Consider the following 20,190-nt stretch of genomic DNA (forward strand, 5'->3'; position numbering starts at 1 on the left):
ATAGACATAGCAGTAAAGCTGATTTGAAATGATGTGTAGTGTGAAGAGCGCTGTAATACAACTCTGAGATCAGCAGCATTTGATCACAAATTAACAGACACATGAAGCCCAATAGACTAGCACAGCCATTGGTAGAGTGTAAAACTGAAATAACAAGCTGGAAACTAGCAGAGAGTGTAAATCATCCACTTCAATGCGTTTAATTCACAACAATTGCTATGTGACACCCCTCCAAATCACTGAATTCAGGTGTTCAATCCCTTCATGGCCAAAAAATGTCTGAAAACACAACTGAATTATTTGACATTTGGACAATTTAATAATTTATAATAACTTATCATTGGTGTATAACACCCTTTCAAAATCCCTGAGTTCAGGTGTTCAATCCCTTCATGGCCACAGGTGTATAAATCAAGCTCTAGGCCTGCAGACGCTTCTACACACATTCGTGAGAGAATGGGCCACTCTCAGGAACTCCGTGAACCCAAGCATGGTACTGTGATCGGTGGCCACCTGTGCAATAAGCCTTTTGTCAATATAGTGTATCTGCTAACACTTTATCTTGATGTTGCCCCAAAAGACAATCTACTGAAGAAAACTGAACTACTGAAGAAACTTTGCAAGTACAACCCTAAAACCTAACCCTAAACTTACAGTCTACTAGCAGTCTAATTAGAGTTAGCAGACATGTAGTTGATAAGTTATTTATAGTTGGTAGAATGTCTAAAGTATTATGAATGATGAAATTGACTAGTCTCATGCCTTTTCATAGGCTTGTCTAAACAGCATTATTCTGCCAGATCTCGTCTGATTTTCAGCATATAAGTGTCACCATATGCACAAGTTCACAAAATGTGTTGCTTTGTCACATGAAAAACTTCTCAGGATTCTGGGAACAGTATCCCAGTGACATTTGAGAGCTTCTCCACGGCTAAACTGGGCTCTACTGTAGTGCCAAGGCACTTGAAGAAGATTATGCTCAACATAAGACTCAAAAAATGTCTGAACTTCAGTAAACGATACCCTTCTCATAACAACCCTTTCTCAAGGTTAAGGCGCTTGATCACAAGTGACACCTATAAATACATCAAGTATAATTTTTAATCACTATATTTGTGGCTTATTTTCAAATATTTGTTTAATTAATCTAGTGTCAATTCACCTCATCTTACTGAAGGGTTCACTGCCATTATCTCAACCCCATTATCTGTTCTTCTAACAGAATATTTAATTCAACAAAACTAAAACTAAATGAACACTGGACAGTTAATTAAATCATAGTGATAACATATTTGGTTGGTTTCAGGATATTGATGAATGTGACAATCAGTCACAAAAATTCCAGTTGAAACAGAGCTTAAAATACATGACCAAATACAGTGTGTGCATTTTGCTGAGTGAACAGTATTCTCCCTATATAAGAAGCTGCTTCAGGCTCCTTTAAGAACGGACTGGAACTCAAAGGTGGGTGAGTTGTTCATCATGCTCTCCTTCTACTATTAATCTAATATCACATACTTGTGTTCTGCGGTTTAGAGATTGAATGGCTAACTCTGATACATGGTAATCAGTTAGCATATTTAAGAGTTTAGAATGTGGCTATGCATTGTTCAACATGCTTTTGATACATATTCGAACTCAAATTTTCTACCTTTCTCTTAGCATCTCCTACCTCAGACACATTCTCTCTGGACAGGACAGCAGGTATTATGATTGTGATTAATAAACAAAATATATGCATATTTATAATAATTGGTTTTCATTTTAGAAGCAAAGAAAATAAGAGATCCCATTTCAGTTCTAAAGCAAACAGTTGCTTGAATAGAGCAGATGTTTTCAAACTGGGGTCCGGGGACCCCCAGGGGTCCTCCAGAAGCTTATACAGTTAATATTTTAACACACTACGTAAGCTGCTTACATACATTTGTTAGTTGCTTATACAAATAATTTTTAATTGAATTTTTTTTTTCAGGTTTATACATCCAACATTAATAGCCAATTTAAGTTGGGAAACAATAAAACTGTTAGATAAATAGTAAGGGTGACATTATAAATACAACATATTGTTTTTTTTGTGCATAAAAATAGATAGATCTTAGGAAGGGGGTCCCTCATATAGGTTCATCATATTTGGGGGTGCTTGGCTTCATGAAGTTTGAAAACCCCTGGAGCAGAGTACCAAAATGTTTAAATTGATGAACTTGTTGAGTAAAGAGAGTTGCTCAGGATAATTAAAACTGCTTTTGAACACAGCTCAGAAACACTCACATGGAGCAGCATTATTGCGCTCCTCATTCATAGGAATTCATATGTTTTATTCCACTTGCACTTGTTTAATATTTAGACGTAATGAAAGTATTAATCCCTCTGCACATTCTCTCCTCATCACTTCTCACAGTAAACCACAATCATGGGAGATGGTGAAATGGAGTGCTTCGGCCCGGCGGCCGTTTACCTCCGGAAGCCGGAAAGAGAGAGAATAGAGGCTCAGAACACCCCCTTTGATGCCAAATCGGCTTTCTTCGTGACAGTGCCGGACGAGATGTACCTGAAGGGTGTTCTTGCTAGTAGAGAGGGTGGAAAAGCTACTGTCAAAACTCTGTGTGGGAAAGTAAGTAGAATTAGAAACTGTGTTGATCTTCTATAAGACAATTTTACATGACGCTGTGGACTGTACAACTGCTTGCCAGGTAAAATAAATTTTGCATTTGTTGTAAATGTCTCATCCATGTTGAAAACTTTATAGACAGTCACGGTAAAAGAAGATGAAATCTTCCCCATGAATCCTCCCAAGTATGACAAAATTGAGGACATGGCCATGATGACCCACCTCAATGAGCCTACTGTGCTGTATAACCTCAAAGAGCGTTACGCAGCATGGATGATCTACGTAAGTCTCAGCAAATCATATTTTATTCCTGGGATGGGGCGGCAGCATTGTAAACCTGGACTATCTATTTCCATTTCAGACCTACTCTGGCTTGTTCTGCGTCACTGTCAATCCCTACAAGTGGCTCCCAGTGTACGATTCAGTCGTTGTGAACGGATACAGAGGCAAAAAGAGGATTGAAGCCCCACCTCACATCTTCTCCATCTCTGACAATGCCTACCAGTTCATGCTCACTGGTAAGTGAGGATATACCTTTTCAATCCGTTTTGCAACTTGAGCCTGCATATTTTACTTAACACACCAACAATTTCTTTATTTAATGGACTCGTTTTATGTAATGGATCTCTCATGAGTAATTTATGTATTTTTGTACATTTTGTTACATATATGATATATAGAAAAATCTGAAAATACGATCTGTTTAGCGGTTTCACTTAAAATAACACTAAATATGTTTCAGACAGGGAGAATCAGTCTATCCTGATTACGTAAGTAGGCTATGATAATTAAAGTTTTGTATAAGAATCATCATGTAAATGCTAACACTGTTCAAGCTATTGAGATAAGGCAGTTTAACACCTGACTTTTCTGCTGGAGACCGCTGGTAACATGGTCATGCAAATGCATAAGCGTTGTTCTTATTGGCATGTGCTGGGAAAGAAAGGATAACTAAAGTAACAGAAAGGTGTGGGGAAAAGCCTTTTACTGACAGTGCTGCATGTATATGAGGTTAAGACCACACTGCCAGCATAATGCACAGGTTTCACACCTTAAGCAGCTTTCTGGTGCGCATGTAAATGTAGTGTCTGACATTTATGGATTTTAAAGAAGTACTTACATAGGAGCCAACATATTTTAGAATGTTATAAATGGTGTGATATGTTCTTTTCCATCTTTAACATGTTCACTCCATGTCCAGTGGAGAATCTGGTGCAGGAAAGACTGTCAACACCAAACGTGTCATCCAGTACTTTGCGACAATCGCTGTGGCTGGTGGAAAGAAGACAGAACAAACTGCTGGCAAAATGAAGGTGACTAAACAATCAAATAGTATTCAAAGAACAGTGAAAGAATTATTTTGCATGATGAAATTACTTGACTACTCACCAGGGGTCGCTAGAGGATCAAATCATTGCAGCCAACCCTCTGCTGGAGGCTTATGGAAATGCCAAGACTGTGAGGAATGACAACTCCTCTCGTTTTGTAAGTTGACAATAATTGTACAAACTCCGTTAACATTCCAAAGCTGGGAAATTCTAAACTGTTCTAAATATTTAAATCTGCTTAGGGTAAATTCATCAGGATTCACTTTGGGACCACAGGAAAACTGGCCTCAGCTGATATTGAAACTTGTGAGTCATTATTGTTTTAAGCCAAAATATGAATGTTTAATATGGAGGCAAACATTTTGATGTTTTGTTTTGTTTTTTTGTAAGATCTGCTGGAAAAGTCAAGAGTAACATTCCAGCTGTCTGCTGAGAGGAGCTACCACATCTTCTACCAGCTCATGACCGGACACAAGCCGGAGCTGCTCGGTGAGAAATCGACAGTATTGTGCATTTAATTTATTACCATGTTTGAAATCACTGTTACTATACCGCTCATCAACTCTTTACAGAGGCCCTGCTCATCACCACCAACCCTTACGACTATCCAATGATCAGCCAGGGTGAAATCACTGTCAAGAGTATCAATGATGTGGAGGAGTTCATCGCCACAGATGTATGTGGACTACATTATTATTAGTAGTAGTAGTAACTGCTTACAAAAGCTTGCAAGGCATGCAATATAAGATACCCTTCTCTTTGACTCAATAATGTGTGATTCATTTGGTCATTGTATGAACAGACTGCCATTGACATTCTGGGCTTCACTGCTGATGAGAAAATCAGCATCTACAAGCTGACAGGTTCTGTGATGCATCATGGGGGCATGAAGTTCAAACAGAAGCAGAGAGAGGAGCAGGCCGAGCCTGATGGAACCGAGGGTAAGACGTACTATTAGCCCATACTATTAACATGTAAACATTCACTTCTTTAGCGACAATAATGTGTAAAACTGTTCTTCCTCAGTGGCCGATAAAATCGCCTACCTCATGGGCCTCAACTCCGCTGACATGCTGAAAGCTCTGTGTTACCCCAGAGTCAAGGTCGGAAATGAGATGGTGACCAAAGGCCAGACAGTACCACAGGTGATCACTAATCTCCTCGAATAAAGTTAGAAATGTCTCTGAGACATTCATTGTCATCTCGAGAAGTAAAAGTGTAATGATATGATCTACATTGACCTTTACATTTCTCAGGTGAACAACGCAGTCTCTGCGCTCTGCAAGTCTGTCTATGAGAAAATGTTCTTGTGGATGGTCGTCCGTATCAATGAGATGTTGGACACAAAGCAGCCTAGACAGTTCTTCATTGGTGTGCTGGACATCGCTGGATTTGAGATCTTTGATGTGAGCATCTGCTATCAAAGTCTCTGTTACAATCAGGATATAAAAGATAATAGACAACAGTAAGAACTTGCCTCTGTTTAATTATCAGTTCAACAGCTTGGAGCAGCTTTGCATCAACTTCACAAATGAGAAACTGCAACAGTTCTTCAATCACCACATGTTTGTTCTGGAGCAAGAGGAGTACAAGAAAGAAGGCATTGAATGGGAGTTCATTGACTTTGGTATGGACTTGGCTGCCTGCATTGAGCTCATTGAGAAGGTAAGAGACATTCAGCAAATTAAAATGATTATTCATATTGTGCCTATACTTGAGCGTGAATATTTCTTCACCAGCCAATGGGCATCTTCTCCATCCTTGAAGAGGAGTGCATGTTCCCCAAGGCTACAGACACAAGCTTCAAAAACAAGCTGCATGATCAGCATCTGGGCAAATGTCCAGCTTTCCAGAAGCCCAAGCCTGCCAAAGGTAAGGCAGAGGCCCACTTCTCTCTGGTGCACTACGCCGGCACTGTGGACTACAACATTAATGGCTGGTTGGACAAGAACAAGGATCCACTGAACGACTCTGTTGTGCAACTCTACCAAAAGTCATCGCTCAAAGGGCTGGCCTTCCTGTATGCCACTCATGGAGCTGCTGAAGGTACAACCATCTGCATTTCCTCAATTCCTTTGTTATGATGTAATTAGATATTATCTAATAGTGATTTATTGAAGGGGTTAATGAAAAGGAACACAAGATCAATAAAGACTATTTTTTCATTGACATAAACAGCTGAGGGAGGCGGAAAGAAAGGCAAGAAGAAGGGTGGTTCCTTCCAGACTGTCTCTGCACTTTTTAGGGTAAAACAGATTCTCTCTTTTAATGAAGGAGGTGAACTTTTACACCATTAGAGATTAGACTAATGACAAACATTTCCACAGGAGAACTTGGGAAAGCTGATGACGAACTTGAGGAGCACTCACCCTCACTTTGTGCGCTGCTTGATTCCTAATGAGTCCAAGACTCCAGGTAAACTTAATCCCTGAAGACTCAAGTGCATCACAGTTAACACTTAAAATACATCTGGAACCTTAAGGACATTTTCATTGCAGGTCTGATGGAGAACTTCCTGGTTATCCACCAGCTCAGGTGTAATGGGGTGCTGGAGGGCATCAGAATCTGCAGGAAGGGTTTCCCCAGCAGAATCCTCTATGGTGACTTCAAGCAGAGGTAAAGACTCCTTTTTGAAAGCACTGAATAAGAGATGATGCACCACCTAATCTTCACAATCTTATGAATATTGTTCACAAGAACATGAGTCTTCTCTGAATGTCCTCTAGATACAAAGTATTAAATGCTAGCGTCATCCCTGAGGGACAGTTCATTGACAACAAAAAGGCTTCAGAGAAACTCCTGGGTTCTATTGATATTGACCACACCCAATACAAGTTTGGACACACCAAGGTGAGCTGCACAGCAAATCTGCAATAAAGGACAATGGGTTCCATAATATACCAGTAACATCATTATATGTTCTTATAGGTGTTCTTCAAAGCTGGTCTCTTGGGTACTCTTGAGGAGTTGAGAGATGAGAAACTAGCAGCACTGGTTACCATGACTCAGGCTTTGTGCCGTGGATTTCTCATGAGGAAAGAGTTTGTCAAAATGATGGAGAGGAGGTATGAAGGAACATACAAAACTGTTTGAAACATAACTGTTTGTTATGAAAGACTGATAATGACTAAATTACTGATTGCTATTTACACAGAGAAGCAATTTATTCCATCCAATACAACATCCGCTCATTCATGAATGTGAAACATTGGCCATGGATGAAGCTCTACTTCAAGATCAAGCCTCTTCTAAAGAGTGCAGAGACTGAGAAAGAAATGGCAGCCATGAAGGAGAACTATGAGAAAATGAAGGAGGATCTAACAAAGGCATTAGCTAAAAAGAAAGAGCTTGAGGAGAAAATGGTGTCAATTATTCAGGAGAAAAACGACCTTCAACTGCAAGTAGCATCTGTGAGTATTTCAGCTCTTATTGATGCTAATATGGATGGTACAGCTATGAACATAAGCCATTAAACTAAATCCATCTCAATGAACAGGAAGGTGAAAACCTCTCTGATGCTGAGGAGAGATGTGAAGGTCTCATCAAAAGCAAGATCCAGCTCGAGGCAAAACTCAAAGAGACATCCGAGAGGCTGGAGGATGAGGAGGAAAGCAATGCTGAACTGACTGCCAAGAAGAGGAAACTGGAGGACGAATGCTCTGAACTGAAGAAAGACATTGATGACCTGGAGCTCACATTGGCCAAAGTGGAGAAGGAGAAACATGCCACAGAAAATAAGGTCAATAATCTTTTCACATGTTCTTCACACTGCTGATTGTTCAGGGTCTTGAGAATGAACTAGTGAACAATGTCTCCATTTAGGTTAAAAACCTGACGGAGGAGATGGCCTCTCAGGATGAGAGCATTGCTAAGCTGACCAAAGAGAAAAAAGCCCTCCAAGAGGCACACCAGCAGACTCTTGATGACCTTCAGGCAGAGGAAGACAAAGTCAACACTCTGACTAAATCTAAGACAAAGCTTGAGCAGCAAGTGGATGATGTAAGATATTTGGCATGACAATAAGAGTATGAATCGATGGGAATTTAATTTTGTGCCTCTATACCAGAATTAAATGCTCTGGTTTCTGTTAGCTTGAGGGCTCACTGGAGCAAGAGAAGAAGCTCCGTATGGACCTTGAGAGAGCCAAAAGGAAGCTTGAGGGTGATCTGAAACTGGCCCAGGAGTCCATAATGGACCTGGAGAATGACAAACAGCAATCAGATGAGAAGATCAAAAAGTGAGTGGACATCAGTTTAACACAATTACACATTTTTGTTTTTTAAATGTATGTATTCTGCACATTTTACAAAACACTACTTTAAAAACAGGAAAGACTTTGAGATCAGTCAGTTTCTCAGCAAGATTGAGGATGAACAGTCTCTGGGAATACAGCTTCAGAAGAAGATCAAAGAACTTCAGGTAACACTAACCCTAATCTTTTCTCTGTATTATATCAAGTAGTTGCACAGCTGGGAAAACCCACATTACCAATGATCACTGGGTAATTCAACTTTCTTTATTTAGGCCCGTATTGAGGAGCTGGAAGAGGAAATCGAGGCTGAGCGAGCTGCTCGTGCTAAAGTGGAGAAGCAGAGAGCTGATCTCTCCAGGGAACTGGAGGAGATCAGTGAGAGGCTTGAGGAAGCTGGTGGTGCCACTTCTGCCCAGATTGAGATGAACAAGAAGCGTGAAGCTGAATTCCAGAAGTTGCGTCGTGATCTGGAAGAGTCCACCTTGCAGCATGAAGCTACGGCCGCAGCTCTGCGAAAGAAGCAGGCAGATAGTGTGGCTGAGCTCGGAGAACAGATCGACAACCTCCAGCGAGTCAAGCAGAAGCTGGAGAAGGAGAAGAGTGAATACAAGATGGAGATTGATGACTTGACAAGCAACATGGAGGCTGTGGCTAAAGCAAAGGTAATGTCACTAGAGGATTATTAATATAAAAGCATCTTTACAAACATCTGGATATAACCTTGAATCTCTCTAGGCTAATTTAGAGAAGATGTGCCGTACCCTGGAAGACCAGCTGAGTGAAATCAAATCCAAGAGTGATGAAAATGTTCGTCAGTTGAATGACATGAATGCACAACGTGCAAGACTTCAGACTGAAAATGGTAAGACAGAGTAAGCTACATGTGTAAAAACCTAAAATAAAAAGAGTTAAAAAGTTTGCATGCTATTATATTTCATGGTACTATCTGTAACCGGTTTCCAAGGTGAATTTAGTCGGCAACTGGAAGAGAAAGAAGCACTTGTTTCACAATTAACTAGAGGAAAACAGGCTTACACACAGCAAATTGAGGAACTCAAAAGACATATTGAGGAAGAAGTCAAGGTAGAGTTATACATAATTAATTAGCTTTTTTATAATATAAAACATTGTATAGATGGTAACTCAATGTTCTGCCTGATAGGCCAAGAACGCTCTGGCCCATGCGGTTCAGTCTGCCCGCCATGACTGTGATTTGCTCAGAGAGCAGTATGAGGAAGAGCAGGAGGCCAAAGCTGAACTCCAGCGTGGGATGTCTAAGGCCAACTGTGAAGTGGCTCAGTGGAGAACCAAATATGAGACTGATGCCATCCAGCGCACTGAGGAGCTTGAGGAATCCAAGTAAATACATCAATGGAAAAGTCTTAATTTCCCTACATTTAACATGACAAATATTAGCAAAATGTTATAATTTCATTTCATTTTCCTCAGGAAAAAGCTGGCCCAGCGTCTGCAGGATGCTGAAGAATCCATTGAGGCGGTGAACTCAAAGTGTGCCTCTCTGGAAAAGACCAAACAGAGACTGCAGGGTGAAGTAGAGGATCTCATGATTGATGTGGAGAGGGCAAATGCATTGGCAGCCAACCTTGACAAGAAGCAGAGAAACTTTGACAAGGTAAGAAAGACATGGATAACCTGTAAAACTAACCCTAAGCTAACCCTGTGAACTTAGCTAATTAACAATGACTACATTTCTCTCATTATCAGGTGCTGGCAGAGTGGAAACAGAAGTATGAGGAATGTCAGGCTGAACTAGAAGGTGCTCAGAAAGAAGCTCGTTCTCTCAGCACGGAGCTTTTCAAAATGAAGAACTCCTATGAGGAAGCTCTTGACCACCTCGAGACCCTGAAGAGGGAGAACAAGAATCTGCAACGTAAGCAACTTTTATTTGTACACCAAGGACTAAAAAAAGAGATGAAATATAACAGAAAATCTTACACTTATGATTTTTAAACCCTTTTAGAGGAGATTTCTGACCTCACTGAGCAGCTTGGGGAGACTGGAAAGAGCATTCATGAGTTAGAGAAAGCCAAGAAGACAGTGGAGTCTGAGAAAACAGAGATCCAGACTGCACTTGAAGAAGCTGAGGTGACATTCCTATGATGCTAACATTATGACACGATAGCTTTGCATAATATTAAAACACTGAATAGGTCTAAACCCTGAAAGGAAAAACATAATTTCTGTTAATAATTTCCTTCTTAAATCCTCATAAATGTGCTTGTGACAAATCTAAAAAGTAAATTTTTGTCTTTTGTCCTTGTAGGGCACCCTGGAACATGAAGAGTCCAAGATTCTTCGTGTGCAGCTGGAGCTGAACCAGGTGAAGAGCGAGATTGACAGGAAGCTTTCTGAGAAGGATGAGGAGATGGAACAGATCAAGAGGAACAGCCAAAGAGTGATCGATTCCATGCAGAGCACTCTGGACGCTGAGATCAGGAGCAGAAATGATGCCCTGAGAGTCAAAAAGAAGATGGAGGGAGATCTGAATGAGATGGAGATCCAGCTGAGTCATGCCAACCGCCAGGCTGCCGAGGCCCAGAAACAGCTCAGGAACATCCAAGGCCAACTCAAGGTATCTTTCTGTAGAACGTGGAATTGCAATATATACTTTGGCAAAATTAATATAATACATGAATTAACCAAAGCAAGAGAGCTAACAAAGAAAGAATGTTGCCACAGGATGCCCAACTTCACCTTGATGACGCTCTCAGAGGACAGGAGGACATGAAGGAGCAGGTGGCCATGGTGGAGCGCAGGAATAACCTGATGCAAGCAGAGATTGAGGAGCTGAGAGCTGCACTGGAGCAAACAGAGAGAGGCCGCAAAGTGGCGGAGCAAGAGCTGGTTGATGCTAGCGAGCGTGTGGGACTGCTGCACTCACAAGTACAAACAATCACTTCATACTTCTAACAAATTCAGGACACACAACAAACTTTCATTTAAATGTACACTAAACTAACTGCTTACATCCCATAGAATACAAGTCTTATTAACACCAAGAAGAAGCTTGAGGCTGATCTGGTCCAAGTTCAAGGTGAGGTGGAAGATTCAGTCCAGGAGGCCAGAAATGCAGAGGAGAAGGCCAAGAAGGCCATCACTGATGTGAGTGTTGACATTCTGCTTCTCTACTCTGATTTAAACAGTTATTTGCATTGTGTTTAGGTGCATGTGGTAACAAACTGAACAGTCATGGAAGGTATTTCTATATACACCGATCAGGCATAACATTATGACCACCTTCCTAATATTGTGTTGGTCCCCCTTTTGCTGACCTGTCGAGGCATGGACTCCTCTAGACCCCTGTTTGTTCAGCACATACCACAGATGCTCGATTGGATTGAGACCTGGGGAATTTGGAGGCCAAGTCAACACCTCAAGCTTCTTGTTCTTCAAACCATTCCTAAACCATTTTTGCTTTGTGGCGGCGCATAATCCTGTTGAATGAGCCACAGCCACCAGGGAATACCGTTTCCATGAAAGGGTGTACATGGTCTCAACAATGCTTAGATAGGTGGTGCGTGTCAAAGTAACATCCACATGGATGGCAAGACCCAAGGTTTCCCAGCAGAACATTACCCAAAGCATCACTGTCTCACGCCGGCTTGCCTTCTTCCCATACTGCATCCTCAGAACCAGCATTAACTTCTTGAGCAATTTGAGCTCCAGTAGCTCGTCTGTTTGATCGGACCACACGGGCCAGCCTTCGCTCCCCACATGCATCAATGAGCCTTGGCCACCCATGACCCTGTCGCCGGTTCACCACTGGTCCTTCCTTGGAGCACTTTTGATAGAGACTGACCACTGCAGACCGGGAACACCCCACAAGAGCTGCAGTTTTGGAGATGCTCTGACCCAGTCGTCTATCCGTCACAATCTGGCCACTCAATCACTCAAATCCTTACGCTTGCCCATTTTTCCAGCTTCTAACACATCAACTTTGAAGACAAAATGTTCACTTGCTGCCTTATATATCCCACCCACTAACAGGAGATGAAGAGATCATCAGTGTTATTCACTTCACCTGTCATAATGTTATGCCTGATCGGTGTATATTGGTTAGTTAATTTTTTCAATCATGGCTTATATTACAGGCTGCCATGATGGCTGAGGAGCTGAAGAAGGAGCAGGACACCAGTTCTCATCTGGAGAGGATGAAGAAGAACTTGGAGGTGACTGTCAAAGACCTGCAGCACCGTCTGGATGAGGCTGAGAGTCTGGCCATGAAGGGTGGAAAGAAACAGCTCCAGAAACTGGAGTCCAGGGTAAATTTGAGTGTTCAGGAGCTTAACAAAACACATTCTTAGGTGTACATAGCAGAGATTTGACAGGTGAAACAATAACTCTCTACTGAAGGTGCGTGAGTTAGAGTCTGAAGTTGAAGGCGAGCAGAGACGTGGTGCAGACGCGGTGAAAGGAGTGCGCAAATACGAGAGGAGAGTGAAGGAGCTTACCTACCAGGTAAAACTACCCAGGAATTAGAAAAGTTTCACCTTTTACAATATACAGTTTAACTAAGACCATAACCAATATTTACACCCAAAGACTGAGGAAGACAAGAAGAACGTGACCCGACTGCAGGATCTGGTAGACAAGCTGCAGCTGAAAGTGAAGGCCTACAAGCGCCAGGCTGAAGAAGCTGTAAGTCCAATATCAAATGTTTTAGCATTGACAAAAACGTCCAGCGCCATGAATGCACTGCAATGAAATGGGTTGGATATCTTGTGTAATCGTAACAGGAGGAGCAGGCCAACACTCACCTGACCAGGTACAGGAAGGTGCAGCATGAGCTGGAGGAGGCTCAGGAGCGCGCTGACATCGCAGAGTCCCAGGTCAACAAGCTGAGGGCCAAGAGCCGTGATGTCGGGAAGGTAACAGTCAAACCTATACTACCATGATAACAGTGTTGGGCTGTACAATACCTACAAAGAGCAAAGTTGTTTGTTTAGTTAGCCCCACTAGCTCATTCAAAACTCAACTGTAGTTGGTCAGTAACCACAGCGATTGGAAAAACTGAATGAATGACCACCTACGACTTTTCTTGCTGATTCACATGAATCCTGCTGAAATAAGAAACTGAGCATTGCACGATATTGTGATGGACTGAATTAGGGTTGCAATGAATGATAATATTGGCAATTGATAAAACAGTTGAATTTTTTTTTTAATAATCAGAAACCAAAATCATTTTGCCAGCATATTTAGTTTAATATAATATCAACTTCACAAACAGCAGAACTTATGTGGATAACAATTATAAATAAGCAAAAGAAAACCACAGACAGGCCCATTTCACACTAGACGTGTGAACCACACATATTTTTTATCAGGTCAGATCGTTCACTAATTCTATCATGGAAAATGCACTACATTACATGTTATATATGGTGTGCGTGATGGTTGTAGGTGCACAAACGATCAACTTATCACACAGAGTGCACTTTTCATTTCATAATCGCGTCTTGATTTCAAACTTGGCTGTTATTTCCTCCAACCATTGTGTGATGTTTGCTGCTGCTTGTCTTTGAGTGGTTTGTGGGCGTCAACTTCCACTCATCCTCTTGTGTAATGGTATGCAGGCTTTAGTGGATACGTATGTCCATATGTCAGCAAATAAATGTGTGATGAAACGGAAGTAGAGAAAGATCTTTTCTTCCGTATCGTTCTGTGCATCGGTTGTTGATTGGATGTTCATATGCGGGCATTTCACTGACAAAAGGCGGCAAATGAGCATTAGCGTTTAAGAGGACTCAATGATTGGAGAAGTCCGGTATGTCAACAGAGATGCCTTTAGAAAATAGATGAAAATAGATAGAGTGACTTCACATTTGTGCTCCTGACTTTATGAAATGCATCCCGATACTTCATCTCCATAATTCTTTCTAAAATGTGTCCTCGAGGAAAAAATGTTTCCCACACGGACCATTCTTTCGAAGCCTTGATCAGCATATTCAGGATGGGATCAATAAGCTGAAACAAAAGACTTAATATAAGTATGCAGAGAAGCAATTCATGTGTAACTCAATACATGCCTTCTTTAGTTAATAACCGCTGATGGAGAAAGGACCAACACCAAGACCAATCAATTAATGAATACAATGATTTATAACACCACTTTATGAACTGAGACAAAGAGAAATCAAGCAAATATTTAATTTTAACAAAAAAAAGTATATTTAATACTAGCGCCTTGAAGATGGAGATAAAACATTTAAAATGATTTTAAGATCAAGTACACTGTAAACCTGAATAAGTTGGTAAAACTAAAAAAATGGGTTAAGTTAAGAAATGTAAAGTTTAAGTAAGCAGAACTTGCAGATATTTATTTTGTAATCATACATTTGAATTGCTCTGAACTTTAAATATGTGAGTAAGCTCATTCATACATTTCACTTAAAAAATATAATGTAATCGGCAATTTTTAGTAGTGGAAACTTGACTAGCTTTAACTAGCTAATTCAATAAAACGAACATAACAGAAACTCTTCTAAACTAGCATAACAAAACATTAAACACTACTCAATATCCCACTTAATGTTAATCTAGCACAAAAAAAGAGTGTCATGGCAAAGCATGCTGGGAAAATGGAAATGCCAGCATAGTTTCGGTTCAGTTTAAGTTAGTCTAAATTAAAAGAAACAAGTTCATAAAACAATGAAACAATTCAGTTTACTTAAAATGTGTCAGTTTTGAGAACTCAAAAAAAGTAAGTTCTAAATACTCATGAAAGTTAATTTGATTGAACTAATTTGTTTAATTTGAGTTGGCTCTACTCGAACAATTCATTATTTTGAGCATTAGGGTTTATGGTGTATGCATGCATTATTTGTGTAACTAGTGTCATTAATTAATAATTAAACACTCACTATATTCACTCTGATCCTACTGTTTTAATTTGAAATCACTTATAAATGACGATATATACAATTTATTTATTATAAATGACAACAAATTAAGCTGTTTACACTGCAAATGCTGAATGATTTAAGCTGAATTCAACCAAACATATTAAGAATGTCCCATCAGTCATTTTCAAGATTAAGAACATTTTGGATGTAAACAGAAGTTTGAGCTCACCTTTCCATCCATCCGTGTAAAATGTGTGTGAAAACGTCTGTCCATGAAGCTTCAGTGACTAAAATAACTTGTTCCGCCACTGCTTCCTTGTTTTACTGTTGTGCGTGTATTACACCTTTCAGTCCGGCTCCTGGAGATTTACTTCCAAACCTTGATGATCTGGTTGTGGAGGTGTGTTTTAGGAGCAGGACAGAGGAGCTCTCTAGCCATAATAACTCTGATATCTTCTTGTTTTCAGAGCAAAGAAGCCGCGGAATGAGGGACAACATCCAGACACAGTAGCAAAACATCATATAATATGAATTTCTTGTGAAATGTCAGTATGCAATTTAGTGACAATAAAGGTAAACCTGCAATCTTCTTGCTGTTGTGTTCTTTTCAAGCCCCTCAAAGCGTTCCGCCATACGAGGCAGAGAGCTGTCTGCAACAAAACAAATCAGAATAAATCAGAATAATTAGGACATTTAGAAGTCCTTTAGGATATTTCACTAGCTTTCATACTGTACATTATTACACTAACCCTAATTACACTAATTACACAAATATTACACAAGTCTTTGAGTTAAAGTTATTAACCAGATGGTTGAAGATGGTTCCCCAAGTACATTAAAGTACACTAAAGTCCCTAGTACATTAAAGTAGACTAAAGTCCCAAGTACACTAAAGTCCCAAGTACATTAAAGTACACTAAAGTCCCAAGTACATTAAAGTACACTAAAGTCCCAAGTACATTAAAGTACACTAAAGTCCCAAGTACATTAAAGTACACTAAAGTCCCAAGTACATTAAAGTACACTAAAGTCCCAAGTACATTAAAGTACACTAAAGTCTCAAGTACATTAAAGTACACTAAAGTCCCAAGTACGCTAAAGTACACGAAAGTCCCAAGTACATTAAAGTACACTAAAGTCCCAAGTACATTAAAGTACACTAAAGTCCCAAGTACATTAAAGTACACTAAAGTCCCAAGTACATTAAAGTACACTAAAGTCCCAAGTACATTAAAGTACACTAAAGTCCCAAGTACATTAAAGTACACTAAAGTCCCAAGTACGCTAAAGTACACGAAAGTCCCAAGTACGCTAAAGTACACGAAAGTCCCAAGTACACTAAAGTAAGGCAAGGCAAGTTTATTTGTATAGCACATTTCATACACAATGGCAATTCAAAGTGTTTTACATAAGAAATAAGAATACCATGTGTAAGAATTAAAAATAAAAACAAGGATAATTAAAACCGTTGTAAAGAGAATTTAAAAGATAAAAATAAAATAGTGACAGATGCATAAGAAGAAATAGAAATATACAGTTGTTAAGAGAACTAAAAAGAATAAAATGAAAACAACAATGAACAAAGGAAACTAAAACAGTTAATAAAAGAATAAAAAGAGGATGCATAGATAAGGTGCTATCAGTCGGACGTACAGTGGCACAGAGCTCATTCAGTAAATGCACAGCTAAACAGATGTGTTTTGAGTCTGGATTTGAAAGTGGCTACTGTTGGAGCACATCTGATCTGTTCTGGAAGCTGGTTCAGCTACGGCTGGCATAATAGCTAAAAGCAGACTCTCCTTGCTTTGAGTGAACCCTTGGTATTTCTAACTGATGTGATCCTGATGATCTGAGTGATCTGTTGGGTTTGTATTCTATCAGCATATCTGCAATGTATTTAGGTCCTAGGTCATTGAGTGATTTATAAACAAGTAACAGTACTTTAAAATCTATCCTAAATGTAACTGGAAGCCAGTGTAAAGGCCTGAGGACTGGTGTGATATGGTCATATGTTCTGGTTCTGCTCAGCGTTCTGTATGAGCTGCAGCTGTCTAATGGTCTTTTTGGAAGGCTAGTGAGAAGACCATTACAATAGTCCACCCTACTGGTGATAAAAGCATGAACGAGTTTCTCTAGGTCTTGCCTGGAAACAAAGCATCTAATTCTTGATATATTTTTGAGATGATAGTAAGCTGATTTAGTTATTGCTTTGACATGACTACTGAAACTCAGGTCTGACTCCAAAATCACACCCAGATTCCTGACTTGATCTTTCGTTTTTAGACATTTAGCCTCAAGATATGTGTTCACCTTGAGAATTTAATCTTTGTTTCCAAAGATGGAAACTTTTACACAAAATATATATAGGGTTAGGGATATGAGAGGAATGGGACAAGGGCAATGGGGAGGAATGGGACAAGGGCAAGGTGGAGGAATGGGACAAAGGCAGGAGAGAGGAGTGGGGCAAGGGCAAGGTAGAGGAATGGGACAAAGGCAGGAGAGAGGAGTGGGGCAAGGGCAAGGTAGAGGAATGGGACAAAGGCAAGGTAGAGGAATGGGACAAGGGCAAGGGAGAAGAATGGGACAAGGGAAATGGCAAGGTAGAGGAGTGGGACAAGGGAAATGGCAAGGTAGAAGAATGGGACAAGGGCAAGGGAGAGGAGTGGGACATGGGCAAGGGAGAGGAGTGGGACATGGGCAAGGGAGAGGAGTGGGACATGGGCAAGGGAGAGGAGTGGGACAAGGGCAAGGTGGAGGAGTGGGACATGGGCAAGGTAGAGGAAAGCCTGGACAAGGGCAAGGTAGTGGTATGGGACAAGGGCAAGGTAGAGGAATGGGACATGGGCATGGGAGAGGAATGGGACATGGGCAAGGTAGAGGAGTGGGACAAGGGCAAGGTGGAGGAGTGGGACAAGGGTAAGGGAGAGGAATGGGACAAGGGCAAGGTGGAGGAAAAGGGACAAGGGCAAGGGAGAGGAGTGTGACAAGTGCAAGGTAGAGGAGTGGGAGAAGGGCAAGGTAGAGGAATGGGACATGGGTAAGGTAAATGAATGGGACAAGGGCAAGGAAGAGGAATGGGACAAGGGCAAGGGAGATGAATGGGACAAGGGCAAGGAAGAGGAATGGGACAAGGGCAAGGTAGAGGAATGGGACAAGGGTAAGGTAGAGGAGTGGGACAAGGGCAAGAGAGAGTGGGGCAAAGGCAAGGTAGAGGAATGGGACACGGGTAAGGTAGAGGAGTGGGACAAGGGCAAGGTAGAGGAATGGGACAAAGGCAAGGTAGAGGAATGGGACAAAGGCAAGGTAGAGGATTGGGACAAAGGCAAGGGAGAGGAATGGGACAAGGGCAAGGTAGAGGAAAGCCTGGACAAAGGCAAGGTAGCGGAATGGGACAAGGGCAAGGCAAGGCAAGTTTATTTGTATAGCACATTTCATACACAGTGGCAATTCAAAGTGCTTTACACAGAAATGAAGTTAAAATAGTTATAAGTGAATAAAATAAAAATATATATAGTATAATAGTTATAATAGGAATTAAAAGGAAATAAAAATAAAGATGAAATCCCCTATCTGGGGTGGAAGAAAATGGAGAGTCAGGTTTACTTTAAAAATATTTGTCAGGTAGCTGTGCGTTTAGACAGTACCCTTACAGACAAATCTTCTTGGCCTAACTTGAGGGTGTTCTCTAGATGTTTTACCTGCCAGAGCAGATCTAAACGGGTCTTCCTCGCACCAGAGCGAGTACTCAAAAAATATTTGTCAGGTAACTGTGCATTTAAACATTAGCCTTACAGACAAATCTTCCTGGACAGGAACACCAGGGCTATCTCTACTTTGTTCGACCGTCAGATCGGATCTACACGGTCCTTCCTCTTACCACCAAGGCTATACAGATCTATCCGTCAGAGCAGATCTAAACGGATCGTCCTCGCACCAGAGCGAGTACTCAAAAAATATTTGTCAGGTAACTGTGCATTTAAACATTACCCTTACAGACAAATCTTCCTGGACAGGAACACCAGGGCTATCTCTACTTTGTTCGACCGTCAGATCGGATCTACACGGTCCTTCCTCTTACCACCAAGGCTATACAGATCTATCCGTCAGAGCAGATCTAAACGGATCGTCCTCGCACCGGAGGGATTTCGATTTATCGCTCCCCCGTCTCTCAACCTCTTCCACCCAGACAGCCTTAACAAAATAAAAAAATAATTAAAAATAAAAGTATAATTAAAAACTAAGAATAAAACAGGGTTAAAATGAAACATAATTAAAGTGCAAGCAGTTCGGACAAAGCACAGAGCACATTGAGTAAATGCATAAGATAAGGTGCAATCAGTCGGACGTACAGTGGCACAGCTGAACAGATGTGTTTTGAGTCTGGATTTGAAAGTGGCTACTGTTGGAGCACATCTGATCTGTTCAGGAAGCTGGTTCCAGCTACGGCTGGCATAATAGCTAAACGCAGACTCTCCTTGCTTTGAGTGAACCCTTGGTATTTCTAATTGACTTGATCCTGATGATCTGAGTGATCTGTTGTTAGAAGACCATTACAATAATCCACCCTGCTGGTGATAAAAGCATGAATGAGTTTCTCTAAGTCTTGCCTGGAAATAAAGCTTCTAATTCTTGCAATATTTTTAAGATGATAGTAAGCTGATTTAGTTATTGCTTTGACATGACTACTGAAACTCAGGTCTGACTCCAAAATCACACCAAGATTCCTGACTTGATTTTTTGATTTCAGGCCTTTAGCCTCAAGATATGCATTCACCTTGAAGAAAAGGGCAAGGTAGAGGAGTGGGGCAAGGGCAAGGTAGAGGAATGGGACAAGGGTAAGGTAGAGGAGTGGGACAAGGGCAAGAGAGAGTGGGGCAAAGGCAAGGTAGAGGAATGGGACTCGGGCAAGGTGGAGGAGTGGGACAAGGGCAAGGTAGAGGAGTGGGACAAGGGCAAGGGAGAGGAATGGGACATGGGCAAGGGAGAGGAGTGGGACAAGGGCAAGGTGGAGAAGTGGGACAAGGGCAAGGTAGAGGAAAGCCTGGACAAGGGCAAGGTAGAGGTAAGGGACAAGGGCAAGGTAGAGGAATGGGACAAGGGCAAGGGAGAGGAATGGGACATGGGCAAGGGAGAGGA

General features: G+C 41.1%; 1 protein-coding gene across 1 annotated transcript; it reads left to right on the top strand.

Annotated features, from left to right (window-relative positions):
• Window positions 1–1,442: 1,442 nt before the first annotated feature.
• LOC307121039 (myosin heavy chain, fast skeletal muscle-like) lies at window positions 1,443–15,644 on the top strand. Its single transcript, XM_079808427.1, has 41 exons — window positions 1,443–1,468; window positions 1,663–1,704; window positions 2,399–2,611; window positions 2,747–2,890; window positions 2,970–3,126; window positions 3,351–3,378; window positions 3,810–3,921; window positions 4,001–4,093; window positions 4,179–4,242; window positions 4,327–4,425; window positions 4,509–4,612; window positions 4,739–4,877; window positions 4,963–5,081; window positions 5,193–5,342; window positions 5,431–5,601; window positions 5,676–5,982; window positions 6,115–6,182; window positions 6,264–6,351; window positions 6,435–6,552; window positions 6,663–6,786; window positions 6,865–7,001; window positions 7,091–7,346; window positions 7,433–7,675; window positions 7,759–7,935; window positions 8,028–8,173; window positions 8,265–8,355; window positions 8,461–8,850; window positions 8,924–9,050; window positions 9,153–9,271; window positions 9,351–9,547; window positions 9,638–9,821; window positions 9,914–10,079; window positions 10,170–10,294; window positions 10,473–10,781; window positions 10,889–11,092; window positions 11,186–11,311; window positions 12,301–12,471; window positions 12,563–12,667; window positions 12,752–12,847; window positions 12,946–13,077; window positions 15,522–15,644. The coding sequence occupies exons 3-41, from the start codon at window positions 2,411–2,413 to the stop codon at window positions 15,540–15,542; spliced, it is 5,808 nt and encodes a 1,935-aa protein (XP_079664553.1). The 5' UTR covers window positions 1,443–1,468; window positions 1,663–1,704; window positions 2,399–2,410; the 3' UTR covers window positions 15,543–15,644.
• Window positions 15,645–20,190: the final 4,546 nt, after the last annotated feature.

This window comes from Gobio gobio (assembly GCF_949357685.1).
Source record: "Gobio gobio genome assembly, chromosome: 24".
Classification (NCBI taxonomy): domain Eukaryota; kingdom Metazoa; phylum Chordata; class Actinopteri; order Cypriniformes; family Gobionidae; genus Gobio; species Gobio gobio.